At 32.5% G+C, this 20,529-nt stretch overlaps 1 protein-coding gene across 9 annotated transcripts in view; it reads right to left on the bottom strand.

Annotated features, from left to right (window-relative positions):
• Positions 1-6,249: 6,249 nt before the first annotated feature.
• The window catches only part of LOC140448099 (glyoxylate reductase/hydroxypyruvate reductase-like), a 33,694-nt gene continuing 19,414 nt past the window's right edge, over positions 6,250-20,529 (bottom strand). For all 9 annotated transcript variants that reach the window (XM_072541164.1, XM_072541161.1, XM_072541158.1 and 6 more), the window contains 4 exons: positions 17,227-17,416; positions 13,164-13,330; positions 6,972-7,262; positions 6,250-6,410 (listed from right to left, as the gene is read on the bottom strand). In XM_072541164.1, coding sequence (XP_072397265.1) covers positions 6,292-6,410; positions 6,972-7,262; positions 13,164-13,330; positions 17,227-17,416 — 767 coding nt within the window. In that variant the 3' untranslated portion in view covers positions 6,250-6,291. The remainder of the gene's footprint in view (positions 6,411-6,971; positions 7,263-13,163; positions 13,331-17,226; positions 17,417-20,529) is intronic.

Genomic DNA, 20,529 nt, shown 5'->3' with positions numbered 1-20,529 from the left:
TATATACATACAAACCAAAAAAGCATCTGTGGTTGCTAGCACTCTTTCTATTGAAAGACTAAATAATTGAATATCGTTCTGAATTATTATTAGTAGAAATATAATATTCTATTGGTACAATGTAAAGTGATTAGCAAGGAAACATATTTTCTTACGTGCCGCCAATGATCGAATTCAAACTTTCCGAGAATGCATGATAAACACGTGATTTCGGCTACTTTTGACCACTTACGATGAGTGATTTGTGATTTATAGTTTTATTTAATATTTGTCAGACTATAGTACTATTTCAAACCCTATACCTAGAATTAAAAGCCTTCTCGTAATCGACAAATGGTATGTTTTACTTGATGTATTTTTCAATTAAGTAATATATTTTTAATATGCAAATTTTCATTAGTGCCATATACTGTCCTGAAACCTGCCTGTTATTTGGTCTGATAAAAATCAAGTTTAGGTGATAGTTTCTTCTTAAAGATCTTCATAAAGAGTTTGTACAGGTGTGTCAAACGCCTGATTGGTCTATAATTGTGTAATTTAGTAATTAAACTTTTTTGTGAAACAAGACTATCACTGCATTGTTTCAGTTCCAGATTTTTGTGGAATTTTTTCTCGTGCTTCTATTACCCTAATAACGAGTCCATCACCTTACTTACTTCTAACACTGTAATGGGTAAAAGTAAAGCTTTTGTATCTTTGCTAATGTTTTCGCTTTTGGTGTCATTTTTCTTATAAAATTGGGATTGTCCGTTTTTTATATTGTATGTTATTGTATTGTATGTATTAATTTATTGTTATCGACGTTACTTTGAGTAGAGTACTGGGATTATAGGTTTGGGATTATTACTCTGTAAAGTTGCGATTATATTTTTTATTTATATGCTTCTGGCTGCTTTATGTTTATCGTTACTCTGGCTCTTACTGGTCTGTAATCGCTTTTTACTGATACGTTACTAAGTACAGTTACATTCACCATATAATCATATTTACTTTTAGTTATATCTGGACCAACACACGGTCATTTCCTGTTCTGATTCTTCTTAAAAAAGTGTTCATTGCATATAGTTTATGTTGCAACATAAACTTAATTGACTTTTGACCTCTTTCGTTTCTTACTCCGTTTCCAAAATCTCCGATTACCACTTCTTGTTATTCGTTTTGTCTTTCCGAGTTTGTCGTAAAGATCTCCCATTATCAAATTTTAATATACCAGTTTCTGCTATTTTGCTTTGTCAATTTCCCCATAGAATAATTCATATAAGTTCATCTTCGTAAACGCTGCTGGTGGGGGCGTATACCTGCGGATTCTTTTCAGATGGTATCTCTTGTTCAGTCTTAAATAACTTGCAGAAATGCAGTTAATATTGTATGTTTTCTGTCATTTTCTGTGTAATAATAGACCAATTCCTTAAAATTTTTGATTCTGTTTCCCCTTTATACTGGTATATGTTAGCTGATTAAGTTTAACCTGATTTTCACGTCTGCTTTGGACTGTCATTTTCATATCTTTCGATAAGGTTTTTATTATATATTATATATAATATTAAAATATAAATATATGAATGGTCATTAGGCAGTTCCTTGAAATTTCACCAGTTTGAAAGACGTTCTTGAAAAAATGTGCTATCCAGGTTTTTGGTTTGCAAAAAAGAAAAAACATATCAATGGATGAAATAAATGTCAAAAGAATAAAAGAACTGAGAGAGGTGGTAAATAAGAAAAATCAAAATAAAAACTGTGGTCCCTACGTCTCTTAAGAAAATTAGAAATTTCTAAAAATAATTTTATTTAGGATTATTTATTTTACTAGATTAAAAATTATTATGGAAATAATTTTATGCGTTTAATCGCCTGAACAATATTTTCTAACGTGAAATAATAAAACAGGGCATAAATGTAAATTCTTATTATATGTTTTTATCACAGTAATCATTTTAACCATGCAATATTTAAATCTCACAATTGACAAACACGTTTTACTCATAAGATTAAAATTTATATCCGCGAAATTAAAGTTATTAGAGTGTATATGTTAATTGCTTAGTGTATTGTTATATTATTACAACTTATTTATATAATACCTATCTTACTTATGATTTTCGAAACTATTGCCACTAAAAGGATTTTGTTATCTTCCTCTAACCCGCTTTTTTATCTAATTGGCAGTGTTCTAAGAAATATTGTACTTTCTTTACTAGATTAAAACATACAATGTATAGATTTTTAGAGCTTTGGAACACAATTTGAAGTAGGGTTCCAACCCACATCAGCAATACTCGTCCTTCTTCGCAGATCTTCGTTTCTTATTCGGTCCCGCAACGTCACTCCCAGCATAGACCGTTCCATTCGTAATTGTATTAATTAACCAAAATTTTTCAAGCATTTCTCAAAATAAAACTACTTATCATATGTCGAGTAAATATGCTTAATTTTAAATAGTTACTGACAAATCAAAAGCCCTATTTTTCGATAGCATAGTTTAAGAAATTATAGTGTAGTGCAATCTGTATCGGTCTATTATTGTCTTTACACACATTCCTCATTTGATATTAAAATTCTCGGCAAGATTTAAAGGTTTTTTCTGCTTATCAGTGATACTGTCATCGGCTTATTCATGACGTCACGGTAGGTAGTTCAACACAAGTTGTAAGTGCTGACTTTGCTTATTGGTATTATTCGGACTACCTTAATAATTACGAAAATACTCTAAAACACGTAATAGTTATTTAACCAACAAGTGTATTAATAAGGGCGATTAACAATTGAGATATATTAACGCGCGAGCGAAGGGAGTGCGTTAATGTTCGAGATTGTTAATCGCCATTTTAATTTACGAGTTCGTTACAAAACTTTTCCGTCGACCGTACTTTTCAGAAATAAAAATATCTTAGTTTAAATTTTTATTTACTTAACGATAAATAATGACATACAATGACAGACAGTACACACAGCGGCTACTTCATTTTAAATAATTTTTTAGTGGGAATATAAATAGGTATGTTTGGTTGCCTACACCACAGGTAACTGCCAATCACAGATCGTTAAATGTGGTTAAATTAATTTATACAAGCAATGTATGTTGTATTGCCTATAATGAAATCGTTCATTAATAGAAAATCATTCATTACTAGGGGTCATTAATCAATGATTTTGAGGGTGTTAAAATTAATCATAAATGGACGGTCGACGGAAAATTATATTAGAACGTGGTGTTAATTATTGATGAGGTTGGAAGAAAAATTGTACAATTGACGCTGAACAACAAAATTTTTACAATCGAGAGAAACAGGTTACGCGCCATCATGGAAAGACTAATTACTGTAATATAATTTTTATCGAGTCGAAATTTCGCGTTAAGAGGCACTAATAAGAAGTTCTATCATGGAGATACTGGTAATTTTTTAAAGGCAGTGGAGATATTGATCAAACTTAATCCAATTAATTCTGAACTATAATCAAATTAATTCAGAACACCTTAATAATGTCAGTTAATGTAAAGATAACAAAAACTGAATTCGACCCTACTAGAAGATCAGTGGGCCGTCCCAGAAAAAGATGGAAGGATGATCTTGAAGCTGATTTATCTAGGATTGGGGTACAACAATGGGAAATGGAACCACAAGATCGTAGAAGATGGAGGGCTATAGTAAATGCGGCGAAGTCTCACCTCGAGTTGTACTTACCTACTTTTACTTTATCGTGTCTGGACATGTCATTCATAAAATTTCGGCCCAGTATCGGGCTACGTCGGTTCCATCTTTGTTGGCGAGCCATAAATCTTCGGAGGTACATCGATGAGGACGGTTTCTGCATTAAGATGTTCCATATTCTGTGTTTCTCCACAGTCATAGTTCACATAATCTTGGTCTATTTTTCCCTATTTTGCCATGTTTGATTATACTAGAGCGACTCCCGTTCTTATCCTATTCGTAGTTTTCCACGTTTTAAAGTCTAGGGACTGGCCGGTCCATTGAACCTGGGGAAGAGGAAAATACTCAGGCAATTCATCCTGCACTATTCCAAGGAAGCTTTTCTTGGATTTTCGTCCTTTCGTGGTGTCCGAGATTTGTATACGGCATGCCGCTCGTCCGCGGTCTGTTTAATTTTCTCTATGTGCTCTTTATTTGAGAGTGGCGTTGGTTTCATGCACCCCGTTACTATCCTGCATGTCTCATTTAGCGCAGTATTAACTTGTTTGGTGTAGGCAGATCTGCCCCAAACGGAGCACGCATATTCAGCAGTTGAGAAAAACAGTGCCTGTGCCGTTGTTATTAAAACGCCAGGACGTGCACCCCATTTACTTCCCGTTAGCTTTCTGAGTATGCTGTTGCTAGTTGTTACTTTCCCTCTCGTTTTTATACAATGTTGTCTGTAGATGAGGGACCTGTCCAGAGTTACTCCAAGATATATAGGTTGGTTTGCGTGTTTTAATGTATTACTATTCCACGCAATTTGGACTTTTCACTTGGCTTCCTTTGCGCGAAGATGGACAGCGCAGACTTGGGTTTTAGAGAGATTGGGTCTCAGGGAATTCTGCTGACGAGTTGTCAACCTTGAATTGTAACGAGTTCTGTTAAGCTCGAGTTATAAAGCCAGTCAAGAAAAAGAAGACACTACTTCGGGCAGCATTTTCAAATTGAGATCATTATTTTAGTCGAACTATTAGTAATGTATAACACGCATTGTCGAAAATGCCAATTATGTCATAATTCTGAACTCAACAACAAACGATTAACGTTTGTAATTAGGTATGTGAACTCTACTGATGGTAATGTCTATAGGTATTTTACCTGAATTATAACTGAAGTAATATCACTAGAGAAGGCCTGTGCAATTGTCTATTAGAGAACCTATTACCTAGTCTGCAGCTTGAAATAGTTGAAGTTAAAGTTAAATCCTCGAGCATTACATCGCACACAACAACAGTCCCTTCGAAACGAATTTCATCACCATTAAATCCATTGTATGGAAAATCATGTCCAACAGCTGTATCCACAAGAACTTTTGGTGGTGAACCACATTTTTTATAAAAAATTTTTTGCTATTTATTTTTAATTCAGTTTGTGGTACACTAATTTCAGTTTTAGTTTCTGCTTCGCAAGAATTAGGTCAAAAAATAAATCTATTACAACACAGAATTGTTTCAACACTATCACAACGAACAAAAATATCAACTTGGCATGCTTGGTCACTTTTACTGCCACCCGTACCAGCTACTGACTCAGCTTGTATCATATCACACTCATTTTCACTCATTAAATTGGCTGTTATTTCTGACTCCAAATTCTTCAAATGCACTTCATTCACAGAAGTGATGGGCTTATTATCTATAATTAATGGTGATATTTTTTGTGGACAACGCTTTTTGCAACTCTCATGTCTATTTGCAGATGCATTTTGAATCAATTTATACTTCAATTTTGATAACAATATTGTTGGTACATAATTAGGGCTTACTCACTTTATTTCTTTTCATCTCCAATAAAATGAGCACTGCAGATTAAGTGAGAAGGTGTAGGATTCCAATTGAAATCATATCCACCGTAAAATACAATTTATAATTGCATATAAAGTGCACTTTATTTGCAATAACGTACACTTTAACTAATGTTCATTTTAGACTAAGTTGCATAACCAACATATTGGTTTATATAAGTAATTCTTTTCCTGTCCTATTTGAAAACAAAATTGTAAACAAACTTGAACCAACATGATTATTACTAAAATTTACACTTTAAAGTGAACTTTAATTTATTGTTCACTGGAAAGTTATTACGAAATCGGGCGTAAAATTGCAGCATTTGGTTTATGTTACTTTCTTCTGCTTTATTATGATATAAATCCACTTTTCTCTTTTAGCATTAATTTGTGCTTAGAAGTTGGACACAAATAGAACTTGAATTTACTATTTTTTGTTGTATTTTTACAATTTATAACAAATCATTTGCGAAATCCCATTTTCTTCAATAACTACTTATGAAATATGCTAACAACGTTGCAAGATTTCTCGTATCCCCTCCAAGTACTTGCACACACCGAATAGTACTAAAGGCAGTTTTGACTTGGATTATGTTTATTAAAATCTAAAATTAAGGTGAAGTACTAATCAACTAAAAATTTTAATAATAATAAATGTATTGTAATCTTATAACTAACACTAGAAAATTATACATATCATCCATCCAAAAGAACATACAATAAAACCAAAAACCAATAAGTTGTGTTTTGTGGATTAAATTAATAAAAAGCTTGATTTGTAATTATTTTATTAAAAACACGTTAAACAAATATTTATACCACAGGTGTTAACATTTCTTCTCCTGCAAGACCTCTTAAAATATTTTGGGCTGTTAAAGTAGACATCGATTGTCTGGTTTCGTTTGTAGCACTCCCCAAATGCGGCATTAAAACTAAAAATGAAGTAACTATAAGTAAAATAGAATCAAACCACCTACGTTTAATAATAAAAGAAAATAAATTGGATTTTCATATTATCTATATGATATAATACCTAGTTTAGTTTCAGTGTGGCACTTTTTTGCTGCATTCTTTGGTATTCCAGAACATACTCCACCCTCTGTTCGAGAATGTGAAGAGCTGTTTTCGTAAAGGATCTCTTTCTATTACTAGGTTATCGAGATTTCAACCACATCGTTAACTTAATCTTAGTTTGTCACCAATATTAAAAATAGAAATGTAGATTCATATCGTTAATCTTTGAAATTGGATCGTATTGTATTGATTGAAACAAATCATCTATTAGTAGAAACAATGAACAATTTCCTATATGAATACGATAACCAAAAACAAATACTCACTGAGACTAAGATCCAGCTCTAATTTTAGATTAAGCAACAAAATTAGGAGAGATTGAAATTTTTTTTAACTTTCCCTGCCAGGGATAAATACAGTCATTACATTTAGAAGAAACTTTATATTTAAACAAAAACCGTTCCTTGTATTGAACTTACCGACATTTGGCAATGTTAGTAGCTCATGGTTTGATGGTAATGGTTCAGGAGTCATAACATCTAGACCAGCAGCAAAAATAGTGTGCCTCTTAAGTGCATTTATTAATGCTGGTTGGTCAACTACTTCCCCTCTACTAATATTAATAAATACTGCAGTCTTCTTCATTTTTGAAAAAAATTCTTCATTACACATATGGTGTGTTTCTGTTGTTAAAGGTACGATGACTATAACGAAGTCACTGTCTTCGAGAAGTGTATTTAGTGATACAAATTTAGCTCCCAATTCGATTCCTAAAAAGAAGATTAACTATTTAGTTACAGTGAGAACAAAAACAGTAATTTACCACACTAAAACTCTATCTAATAATAATATAAAATAATATTATTTCGTAGCCATCGATATATGACTAGACCATTAATCTATTACGTCAAATATAAACCAAATCGTGAACACCAAACAAAACTCCTTTAAGTTTAAGTCAACAAATGTTTCTACAGATGAAGCGAACCGCGGAAAAGTTTACAAAATATTGTCCTTTAAATAATCAGTTTTTCAATTTCTGTATTCGTATTGTAGCATTATCACAATAGTTCACTTTTAATGTATTTCGATGGGAAACATTAATCACTTAATAAGTAATTTGATGATTGATGTATTAATATAAATATATACAGTGCTGGTCAACAGTCCGTTCCTCCCCTCGTATCTTTTGAACGGTTATTGTTATAATAGTGAAATTTGGAGGGAGGTAGTAAACAGACGTAGACTTCTCAACTAATCATAACAGGTGACGTAATAGTGACAGATGACGTTACAGCGCCACTGTGGCAGATAGTTTTAAATGGGACCTTATGGCAAGTGATACCTCGTTTGAAAGGTATTGAAAATACCTATTCAGTCATAATAATTTTCTTTTGAGTTTAAGCTCATTTTAATGAATAAATTAAATAAATATTAAAATTGTAGCTTCTCATTTAATTAATAAATATTGAACAACCAGTTCTTGGAGTAAGCGTTCAAAATGTGCTCCATCTACTTCCTGACAGTAATGCATCCTATTTCTAAACTCTTGCCGTACTCGTTCAAATGTGTCATAGGGAAATTGCCTTACATTCTTCAACAATTCGTTGTTTCAAAATGTCAATATTGTCGGTTGCTGTAGCGTAAATTTTAGATTTCAAGTATCCCCACAGAAAAAAATCTAATGGTGTGAGGTCAGGTGATCGAGCTGGCCATTCTATCGTACCTCGTCGTCCAATCCATCTACCACGATATTCCTCATCTAGGTAACGTCTTACTGCACCATAATGGTGTGCAGGGGCACCATCTTGTTGAAATGTTATTTCCAAGTTGCCGAATTCATCTGGATTATCCTCCAGAATTTCAAGTATTAATGGTTCAATTGCATTTTGTAACATCGCCAGATACACTTCACCGTTTAAGTTAGTATTGAGAAAAACAGGCCCAACTATGTGGTTTCCCAAAATACCTGCCCAATCATTTATTTTTTTTTTTGGAAATTGAGTATGCGTTTCACGAAATACGTAAGGATTTGTATCACTCCAATACCTCACATTGTGTGTGTTAACATTTCCATTGAGAGAAAAAGTACTTTCGTCACTAAAACAAATTGTTTTTATGTAATCGGGCTGTTGGTTAATTTTATTGGACTTCACAGAATTCTAGTCTTCGGTCGGAGTCATCATCTGAAAGTTGGTGTACAATTTTTAATTTGTATGAACGAAATTTGTTTTTAGCCAACACTCGGTATACTGTCTTTTGACTGATTCCATAGATAGATGCAACTTGGTCTGTGGAAGAAGTAGGATTCACTACCATTTCTGAAATTATGTCAATTTTTTTGTCATCACTAATTGTTGGTCGACCAGATCGTTTGACATCTTAAACACTACCCGTTTGTTTAAACTTCCGAAGAAACTTCCTCAAATAAGCTCTCGATGTAGGGCAATCGGGATACCTCTCATTAAAAATACTTTCCGCTGTATGGAAATTATTTCCACGTTCACCAATTATTAACACAGCTGCTACTTTATCGGCTACAGTACGTACCATTCTGTGTTAGTAAAAATTTAAACGTCTCGTTAAACAATACTTAAACTAAATATTAACTAAGAACAACTAAACTTGAATTGACTAAAGTATAAAATGCATGAAACTAAATATTGAGCTATAAACGCTTTTGCAAACTAAAAATAACTAGAGAATTGACTAAACTAAGCAGAAACAGAAACTAAATATTTAGCTATAAACGCTTTTGCACACTAAAAACCATGATACTATGATTAAGAAGATAAGATATTGCGCATAAGTCGTGACATAATTGGAGAGTTGCACGTTCGTAATGTCAGTTTTTTGTATGTGTCAATAAATAATCTTTAATAAATAGTTTGGGATATCCTTTTGTGTACGATTATTGTAATTATTAAACCTTTATTCTTCTTCTTCTTCTAATGGCGCTACAACCCTTTGTGAGTCTTGGCCTGCTTAACAATGTTCTTCCATTCCGCCCTGTCGGATACTTTCCTTCGCCACTGCCTGATGTTCATGGTTTTAAGATCCCTCTCTACGTCGTCTATCCATCTTTTACGGGGCCTTCCTCTTGTTCTGTTTCCTTGGGGCTTCCATCTCTGGACTACTTTTACAGCTCGATTATCTGGCATTCTTTCTAGGTGACCAAGCCAGTTTAGTCTTTGTGACTTTACAAATCTGACAATATCTGCGCTCTGCATTAGTTCATCCAGCTCGTGATTCATTTTAATTCTCCACGAACCATCGCTGCATTGGGTTGGTCCAAATATCTTCCTTAGTATTTTGCGCTCAAATATTCTCAGTTGATTTTCATCAGTGGTTGAGAGGGTCCACGTTTCACATCCATATGTGACCACTGGTCTAATTACTGTTTTGTAGATTCTCAGCTTAGACTCACGATTCAGTAACTTACTTTTCATTAAGTCTTTGTATGCATAAAAGCACTTATTACCGCTAAGAATCCGTGCTTGTATTTCTTGACTGATGTTGTTGTTATCATTTATTATTGAGCCTAGGTAGGGAAAAGTGGAGGCATATTTGTAGGTATGGTTGTCTACCTTCAGATTCTCATGTTCATTCGATTTTGTGCACTCCATATATTTTGTTTTGCTTTCATTTATATATAGACCAAACGTAGCAGCTTCTCGTTCCAGTTCTATAACTTTTTCGCTTAATACACTTTTGTTGCGGCTTATTATGGCAACATCATCCGCATATGCGCATATTTGCATAGATCTTGTATTAATACAGCCGTTTATATCCAGTTTTCTAACAACAGCTTCTAAAGTTAGATTAAAAAGTGTTGTTGATAAGGCATCCCCTTGTCTAACTCCATTTTCAATATCAAAGGCCTGCGTCATATCTCCATCTATTTTCACCATAGCTTTGGAACCCTCCAGAGTCATTCGTATAAGTTTAACCAACTTATTGGGTATCCCTAACATAGATAGTTGCTTTAACATCTTTTGTCGATCTACTCCATCAAACGCCTGTTTGAAATCGATATACAAGTTGTAAATAGGTATGTTATATTCAACACATTTTTCATGTATACCTCTTAACATATGTATTTGGTTAATAGTTGACCTCTTTGGTCTGAAGCCACATTGGTATTCACCAATAATCTCCTCCGAAAACGATTCCAGGCGGCTATATATAATTCCTGATAATATCTTGTAGATGACATTTAAAACTGTTATGCCCCTATAATTTTTGCAGAGTCGTTTGTCTCCCCCTTTGTACATAGGAAGTATGATTCCCACTTTCCAATCTTCTGGGATGACTTCTAGTGTCCATATGCGGACGATTAGTTTATGGATACGCCTCCATAGCGCATGTCCACCATTCTTTATCAGTTCTGCAGTTATTCCATCTGTGCCAGGTGCTTTGTTATTTTTTAGATGTTTTATGACGTTTATCGTTTCTTCCAATGTTGGTTGCTCAACTAGTTGTTCTGCTGTGTGGTGAATTATCTCTTCATCTTCGTTTTGTTCTTTTTCTGGGTTTAACAGCTCTTGAAAATGCTCCTTCCACCTTTTCATTATTTCCTCTTTCTCGCTGATAATTGCCCCATTTTTGTCCTTGCAAACTGTTGATCTTGTTATGTATCCTTGGGTGCATTGCTTGATTTCCTTGTAAAATTTTCTAGCCTCTCTTCTGTTATTATAATCTGTAATTTGTTGTATTTTTCTATTCAACATTTCTCTCTTTTTCCTTCTGCATATTTTCTTTGCATCTTTTCTGAGTTCTTCATATGCCTTTCTTATGTGCCTTTCTATTAAACCTTTATTAAATATTATTATTTTGCTAATTGAATAATTTCATCACAGAATGCATAAAAATCCCATTTAACTTTAATAAAAATTCAAATTCTACTTTCCAATGACGGCATGCGCGAACACAACCGATTTTGTGCTACGGGAAGATCCTATCTTGTTAGTCATAGTATCATGCTAAAAACCACTAGAGAATTTACAAACGTCAATATTCACCTGTGGTTAATTGTCAAAAAAGGTGACGTTGACGTAAAAACAATTAGAAAACTGAAACACGTCAATTTTTGACAAGTAACCAGAGGCGGAGGTTTTAATATTTATTAATTAAGTGCGAAACTACAATTTTAGTATTTATTTAATTTATTCATCAAAATGAGCTTAAACTCAAATAAAATTAGTACGGTATTTTCAATACCTTTCAAACGAGGTATCACTTGCCATAAGGTCCCATTTAAAATTATCTGTCACAGGGCGCTGTAACATCATCTGTCACTATTACGTCACTTGTTATGACTAGTTAAGAAGCCTAAGTCTGTTTATTACCTCCCTCAAAATTTTACTTTTATAAGTATAACCGTTCAAAAGATACGAGGGGAGGAACCGACTTTTGACTAGCACTGTATAAATAAATATACTGTTTTCATTTCTATATTTCTTTTATTATTTTATTATTATGCAGAGGAGCTTTCCTTAAAGTGGTAAATTCCACTTTAAGAAAATTTCTTTTATTTTTTCAAATTTTCCAAATCAAAGTCGGACATTAACAATGTGTTCTGGGAAATGCCAGAGGGAAGAAGGTCTGTAGGGCGGCCTAGAAAAAGGTGGAAAGATGCATGTTCCCAGAACAATGTGTTCTGGGAAATGCCAGAGGGAAGAAGGTCTGTAGGGCGGCCTAGAAAAAGGTGGAAAGATGCAGTCAAAGAAGATCTAGAGAAAATGGGAGTGCGACAATGGGAATTTCTGGCACAGGACCGACAAACATGGAAGGCAATAGTAAAAGCGGCAAAGACTCACGAAGAGATGTAGCGCCATTGATGATGATGAAATCAAAGTCGAAGGACTAAATACGGAATCCAAGGAATACTTGTTCGTACTAACGAACACTAACATATCAAAAAAGAAAACCCCATGGTTTAGAGAGGAAGTGAAGGCAAAATGTGAAGAGAAGAAAAAAGCCTTTTTACAATACAGAACACAACATACACAACAGGCATAAAAGAACTATAAACGAATCTGAAATAAAACGAATAATTTAATCAGACAAATAAAAAGGAAACACTAGCGGGGCTCAAAATAGATGGAACATGACTTCTACGGAACACAAAAAGGAATATGGAGAATGATCAGAGGAGAAAGAAAAGAAATTAACGAACTAATAAAAATGAAACACATTCAGAAGGAAACATGGACATGCTACTTTCGATCCCTATTTTTAGAAATAGGGTTCGTTAGAAGTAAACATCTACGACGTAGATGCAAGGTGGAGAACATCAAGGAGAGGGTAAGAAATAAAAGAGTAGAATGGAACGATCATATAGGCCGAATGACAACAAATAGAGCAGTAAAGACGGTAAGAGACGATTCCCCAATATTGAGGAAGACGATCAGTAGGAAGACCACGAAAACGATGGACGACAATTTACTGGAGACATATTGAAAAACAGACAGTCATGTCTACATAAAAAGAATAAAAAGATTTTTCCAACTTTGTACCCGGCATCATAAGGATTTGACTCTGAGGTGTTTTCTTTCAAATTATCGACCTCTATGTGTCCCGATATACTCGATACTTCCACAAGTTTTGTATTTTAACATCGGGAATATCACTACTTTTTCTATCTTATAGTAAAAACCAAATAGACTTACCTTCTTTCTTTTCTTTATGACCAGTATACAACAGCTGTTGAATATCAAAACCTTTTAACCTTCTTGCAACCGTTTGTCCAATTTGACCAAATCCAATAATGCCAACTGTCGAATTCGTTATATCTTGACCGCACATCCATGCAAAATCGTTTGTTATCCACTTATCGCTGAAATATTAAGTTAGTTTTATTATAATTATTTAGCGAGAAAGTCAATTTACTAGAAAAGTGAAAAAAATGGGTGTGGCAGTCCAGTGAGACTGCCGCTAGAAGTTATACTTCTATACACGCGTTCGCGGTTAAAAAATTATATAGGAGTCAATCTGCACAATCATTACATATGTAATGCTATAGGTAAGAGAGAGCAGAAAGAGAAAAAGAATTAGTTATATAGGTATATGGTGCATCGTTTGCTGTAGATAAACATTTGACCTGTAATAGGAGTATAGTAAATGAAGGATTGTATCAATATTTTAATGAAAATATATATTTTTATTTTTATATATGTATAAAAGGAGTTGAATGCAAAAAAATACACTTACAATACAATAAATACACTGCAACATAATTCAATATAATAATACAATATAAATTAAAATGTAATATTCATAAGTATTTAAAACTGCCAATATACATAACTTACTTTACGAAGATAAAAATAAAAAACCAACAGCTCGGATTATGTTGTAAATTTTCATTTTATTTTAAAATTTATGTTTTTTGCGTATATTACATATATTTAATAAGATTAACGTGAGGTTTTTAAATATTTCAAAAATAAAAAAGGAAATTCATAATTGGGATTCGAACTCACAACCACCAGCGTATGAACCAAACACGTAAAGGATTTGCCAATTAAATATTACACTGACGGATTTCAAAATTGACAGTTCTCGGTAAAACATTGATTATTTTGAAATTCAAAAGCCTAAAATAATTATAAACGTTTAATTTTAAATAATACAAAACATATCACATAAATAATAATATTAATACATATTATATTATATATAATATTATATATATATATATATATATATATATATATATATATATATAATATATATATATATATATACAATATTGTATATATAATATATATAATATTAAATACAAAAGGAACATTTTTATTCTCGAGAGAGGAAGAGAGGGAAAATATATCTTCTGTCTCTCTCTTACTCATTATCTTACATATGTAATGGTTTCACAGATTCACTCTCATGCAAATTTCCAACGCCGACCGTGCGTATAGAAGTATAACTTCAAAAACAGTAAAAACCTAAACGTATCTTGAAACAATCTTATATACTAAAACGCTAAGTCCACAAGTTCTTGTCCACCACTTTACTCAAAAACCATATTAGATAATTAAAATATTTTTTCGGAATATTATTAGTATTACGTATGAGATTGTCAAGATATACTTTTGGTACAAAAATTCACTTCCGGTTTTGAGATGACCGGAAGTTAAAATTTACTTTAAGTTTTAGACCCCACAATGTATATATGGATCGAAAGGTCTCGTCGAGACGAATCTAAATATGTACTTCCGGTTGCGATCCGACACCGGAAGTGACCCGAAACGCGCATAAAACGTCAAGATAGAGCAAATCTGACACCGGATTCGTGATCAGCATGCAAAATTAACTGCTAAATGATATCCATGTCGACATTTGATGAACTAAAAATTGCATTCCGGTTTTGAGGTCGACTTCCGGTTTCGTTTTTATTAGTCAAATCAATAGAGAATTCAACGTAGAGTTCAAAAATGTAAGTTCACGAAATTATCATTTATAGTTTTTGAGTTATTGATAAAAATATTTTTACTTTCGGTCATTGTATATATTGTATATTTTTCTCGCAAAATAAAAATTTCATTTAAAAAACTCGATGTCGAGTTGGTCCGCTAGTTATCAATTAAAAAGGGAATGATTGATAATGAAAAATATTTAGCTGCCATGACCTAGCGTGACCACATCAAAAGTTTAAAAGGTCGTCAGTGCCACTATAGTCTGAAAGATACAAAAAAGACTTATTGGCCAGAAGAGCTCACAATCAAAACAATGTTTAACCTAGAAAAAGCATCTAGATGCTAAAGTCTCATATGAAACGTACAGAAAAATTTTTAATAAAGAATTAATTATTGCTTTTGGATACTCCAGAAGTGAGATACTCAAGGAAAAGGCGAGCCAAAAGATCTGCAAAAATAGCAACAAAAAGGAAGCCATCTGCATTGATTTTTCAAAAAATGTTTCAATTCTGAAAATTGCCACTAACGATGTGTACTACAAACGCCAATTGTCTATGTATGCCTTTAATGTACATGTCCTCTCTTCTGGCCAGTCTATTTTTTATACCCATCATGAAAGAATGGCTAAGAAAGAATAATTACTTACAAGACCCTTTGAACAACTGCAAATCTACTATGACTCTGTCGGAGGACAAAATAAAAACTTTACTATTTTTCGATATATGTATTCAATTTGTAGTAAACAACAAAATTCATAATCTGTAAGAAATAAATATCACATTCCCTGTAAGAGGACATTCCTATTTGGAGTGTGACAAAAATGTAGGATTGTGGGATTTAAAGAGCCTCTTTGAGGTCTCGGAAGAGTTTGAAGAAGTCATTAGGCATTCCCGTTCCAAACCACCGCCGTTTGTTATAGCGTGTATCACAAAACATGGTACTGGACTGGAAACCATTTTTAGACACAATATATTTACAAAAATGCCCATTTAAAACTCAGAGTTTGAAGGAAATAGTGGCATCACCTGATCATAGCCGCCTTATCTACTACCATTCAACATACAATGAACCGGTACTATCTGTATTAATATGAAAACTCTTTGACCAAAACTCAGCTTTAAGATGTGGAGAATTTTTGCTGCCTGTTCCAGTATAAGTTGGTAAGTTGTAAGAAACTTTTGAATAAAAATGGGATTTATTCATTTTTTTTTAATTTTCGCTACAGGTCCTTTACCAATTCCAAAGGCTAAGTTTAACGACCTAATGAGTCTTATACGGTTTTGTAGTCCAAAAGCATTTACATTTTTCCAGAAACTGGCTCATCTCTAACAGTAAGTTTAAATTAATAAATGAATAAACATTAAAAAATACATTAATTTTCTTTTTTAGTTCAAAAATAATAACGGCAGGTTTTTGTCTGTTTCAGTTGACATTGCTGCTATTGTTTTTGCAAAACCGTGAGTGATGTAGATTTTTTTGAAATAAAGCCGACTTTAGTGTTTGTAAACCAAAAAACTGTAGTTATAATACTTTATAATAATGTTAACTTTTGTTTTATGTAAACTACTGTTTATAATCCATTTTTGAAATAAAAATAATTGATTTTGAACATTAAAATTAAATTTACTCAGTTGTGAAAAGAAATGACATATTTGGTTTTTTCCCTGTGCCCTTCAATTATCAATGAAGAAAGGAATAATTCTAATGACCAGAGAAGATTGTAATGACCAAATGCAGACCAGAAAAAGCAAGGAAAACAATTTTTAAAATGTCAAAAATTATTAGCTGCCATGATCTAGCCAAAAATATAAAAACTTGGATGCTATACTAGACTGTCTTCGACTCTAAGGACTCTAAGTAGCTAGGTACAATAAAAGGGATGATTATAATATACAAAATGTAGAGCAATAGATTGACTTAGTAACACAACAAAATACTATGAAAAAATAATTAATACTGGAATATGTGAAACCTGTAAGAAATACACGGAATAACAAAGGAAATTAATTTCTAATAATATAATTCAATCCTAAACAATAATGAAATAACGACGCTGCTAAAATTGTGGAAATCTTCTTCTAAATGTGCCTATCTTCTAGAGATGTTGGCGACCACATTACACATTGACACATCTCATTCTATTCCAGTCTTCCTAAGATTAGCCAGCCAGGATATACGCCTACGTCCAGGGCCTCACTTACCAGGTTATTTATTATTTTCACCCGGTTTATTCTAACAGTTCGCAATGTCAGATTTCGTTTTTCAGAGTGAGTCACCCTCTCCAATATATTGTTGGACTATAAACTACACTTACTTTTCTATACTTAATCTAGCTTCATGGAGACGCCTTGACGCTGCCAAAGTTAAAAGTATGGCAATATCGGCTACCGCATCGTTAAGTACTTTCGGTGTGTTTCCCATACGGATTCCACGTTTCCTAAGTTCTCCTACGTCCACGTGATTATAACCAGCTGACATAAGCCCAATTGCCTTTAATTGTGGTCCTTGAAATTTAAAACAAAACAATTAATAGAAATTAATTTTAAAAAGGAAGTATACATAGTAAAATTTAAAAGGGAAATCTCAGTGGTTGGCTGTATACCGTAGTTTTAAAAAACTTACTATTAAGTAAAAACTTCTTGAGTAAAATGGTATCAAATTTATTAAATTTTTTTTGAAAATATCCAAAATGGATTTATAAATTTGCAGCACGTTTTTAGAAGGTACTATCAACCATCATAGGTCGATGATAAAAATTACATTTTTACGGGAACATACAAATCCCCAGCTCGAAAAATGGACCTAATTCAACTAAGGGTAACAACCAACTGACTGACAAGTCTCCATAAATGGGCTCCATAAATGTGTGTTGTTTTATGGTTTAAACTAGCCAAAAATTTAGAAATTTTTTGGAAAGTTAAAATTGGAATTGTGTATATGTAAGGTCCTAGAAAATTTTAAGTGTAACTAGCTGTTTAATTGATTGAATAACTTTGATGTTGAATCCTTTCTTTACTACAAAAAGTTTATGAATAAAATGAAATAGTGACAATATAAATTTAATGTGCTGATAAGGCTAAGTGGTTCCGAGATTGTGATTATAGTCCAGGAAGTTTTCTATATGTGTTCTATATTTGAATAAATAAAATAGATACATGCGCAGAGTGTGATAACCAATTTGACTTAAACCAAGGTTTTTGTTGTGATGGATGCAGAACAGTTCTTTGTATTGAATGAAGTAATCTAACAACATCTGCAGTTAAATGTATGCAGTTGAAAACAAAACGTACACTGAATTTTTTCTGTGTACAGTGTGAATTGGGATTTCAGAAGGTAATAGCTCTGTTAAAAGAAGTAGGTGAACTTAAAGAAAGTATAAATAAAATTCTACACAAGGAAAATGTCGCATCTGTTGTACCAGATATGGAGCATATTATCAAAGAATATAGAGTCTATATTCTTTGATATTATTTCCGAGATGATGGAGAGGCAAAATATGGCTTCCAATATAATTATATTTAATGTTAATGAATCAGCTAAAAATCATGAATCGGAACGTAATGCAGAGGGCAAACAGGCGGTACTCAATATTTTGACTGATTTTAATATTAACAAAAATAATATAAAACTATTTAGAATGGAAAAATTTGCTAACAGAACGAGACCCATTAAAGTACTATTAAATACAGCTGAGGATACGAAAACTATTGTCAAAAATAAAAGATTAATTAGAGTGCCGGATCTCAGAATTTCCCTGGATCAAACAAGAGCCTAGCAAGAGCATTTTAGAAAATCAAATTACAGTTACATTATAGCTAAGAAAGGTGATAATTCTAAAACAATCAAATTCATTAATAATGAGCCTATAATAGTCCAAAAAGACATAAATTTATCTCAAAACTACAAGTAAGTAGTCCTAGTTGTAGGTATATTATTTAATATTGATGGTTTATATTTAAATGTACAGAGCTTGTTAAACAAAATGGATACAGGCTAGTCAAGTCGGCTGTGTTATTGTTCTAAAATAATAGTGGTTAGCGAAGCTCGAATTACAAGTGAAATTGAAGATTCTGAAATTGCTTTGTGTGAGTGGGTATAAGGTGATACGCTGCAATTCATCTAAACGATTTACAGGGGGTGTTGTACTATATGTTTAGGATTTTTTACATTTCTAACCCACCACTTATAATTTCTTCTAAATTTATTGTCGACACGTCCAGGCATCTTGAATTTATTTATTACATATTTTACCATTGTGAAATATACAGTTTTATCAAAATGTGTGGGATTAAAGATTTCTGCTACTTCCCTACATGTTTTATAATAATTATCTCCAACTATGAGAACAATTTCAATATTACTGCCATTTCTAATATCTACATGCTGTTATAATAACTTATGTTTGGGATAACCTTAAGTGTACTGCCGCTAAAACTTTTGCTAAAGAAGATAATTTTTGGTGCAAATTTATTAAAATAGATACCTATTGGTTCTTACAAGATTGTTTTGGGCGGCATGTATCATTCACCTTCTAGTTCTAATGCAGTATTTTTACAGAACTTAGAGCATATTTTTGAATAATTTAAAAGTAATGTCAATTGTATTTTACTTGGTGATTTTAATTGTGATTTTTTAAGTACTACCTTCTACACCCAGAGAATGAAAGCAATGTTTTTACAATGTGGCATTAGGCAGTTAGTAACTGAACCTACTAGAATTACGAATGTTGGTGAAACCTTAATTGATGGTGTTCATGTTAATAATGATCTGGTTAGTTGTTTTGTTCAATCAACACCCAAGTTGAGTGCTTATTCAATAATATCAGTCAGTCTTAGTAATAGTTTTCAAAATTTTAATGTCTCTAGTAAATGTTACATATATCTTAATGAGGAAAAAATATATCAAATCCAAATGAATTTACATTCTTGTGATTGAGATTTAGATTCTACTGACGTCAATACTATTTAAAATGAAAATTTATCAAACAGTCAGTCTGTCATAAATAAGATAGCACCTATTCAAACATGTCAGATCAAAAGTAACATACCATGGTTTGATAATGAAGTTAATAGTAAAATTAAAACTAGGGACAAATTATACAAAGAGTTTAAAACTGCTAACATATGTGATAGAAATGCCAAATGGGTGCATTTTAAAAGAGCAAGAAATGTGGTAGTTATTATGTTAAAACCAAAAAGAACAATATTATTTTGATAAAATCGATATGTACAAAAATAACTCTAGACTTAATGTGGAAAACGTTAAAAACACTCATTAACAATAATGGTCAAAAATTTTCTTATCACATTGAATTTAAGATTCAGAATCAGTTATGCATTCTGTGATATTTACAATTACCCTACTCGGGGTAATTGCAATTTACACATTGTGAAAACAAAAAGGACATCTTCAAGAAACTCTTTGTTGTTTAAGGGTTTTGGTCTTTTTAATAAGCTTCCCCTAACAGTTAAAAGTTATTCATCTGTACAAATGTTTAGAAGCAAATTAATGGACCATATTAAAAGCACAAATAATTAGGTAGTTGTTTTTTAGAATAGAAATAAAACATAGTAGCCGCTTGATAGTAAATAAGCTGATAATATAAACATGTCTAATA

The sequence above is a fragment of the Diabrotica undecimpunctata genome, chromosome 8 (genome assembly GCF_040954645.1).
Source record: "Diabrotica undecimpunctata isolate CICGRU chromosome 8, icDiaUnde3, whole genome shotgun sequence".
Taxonomy (NCBI): Eukaryota; Metazoa; Arthropoda; class Insecta; order Coleoptera; family Chrysomelidae; genus Diabrotica; species Diabrotica undecimpunctata.
This window is presented reverse-complemented; position numbering and strand designations above follow the sequence as displayed.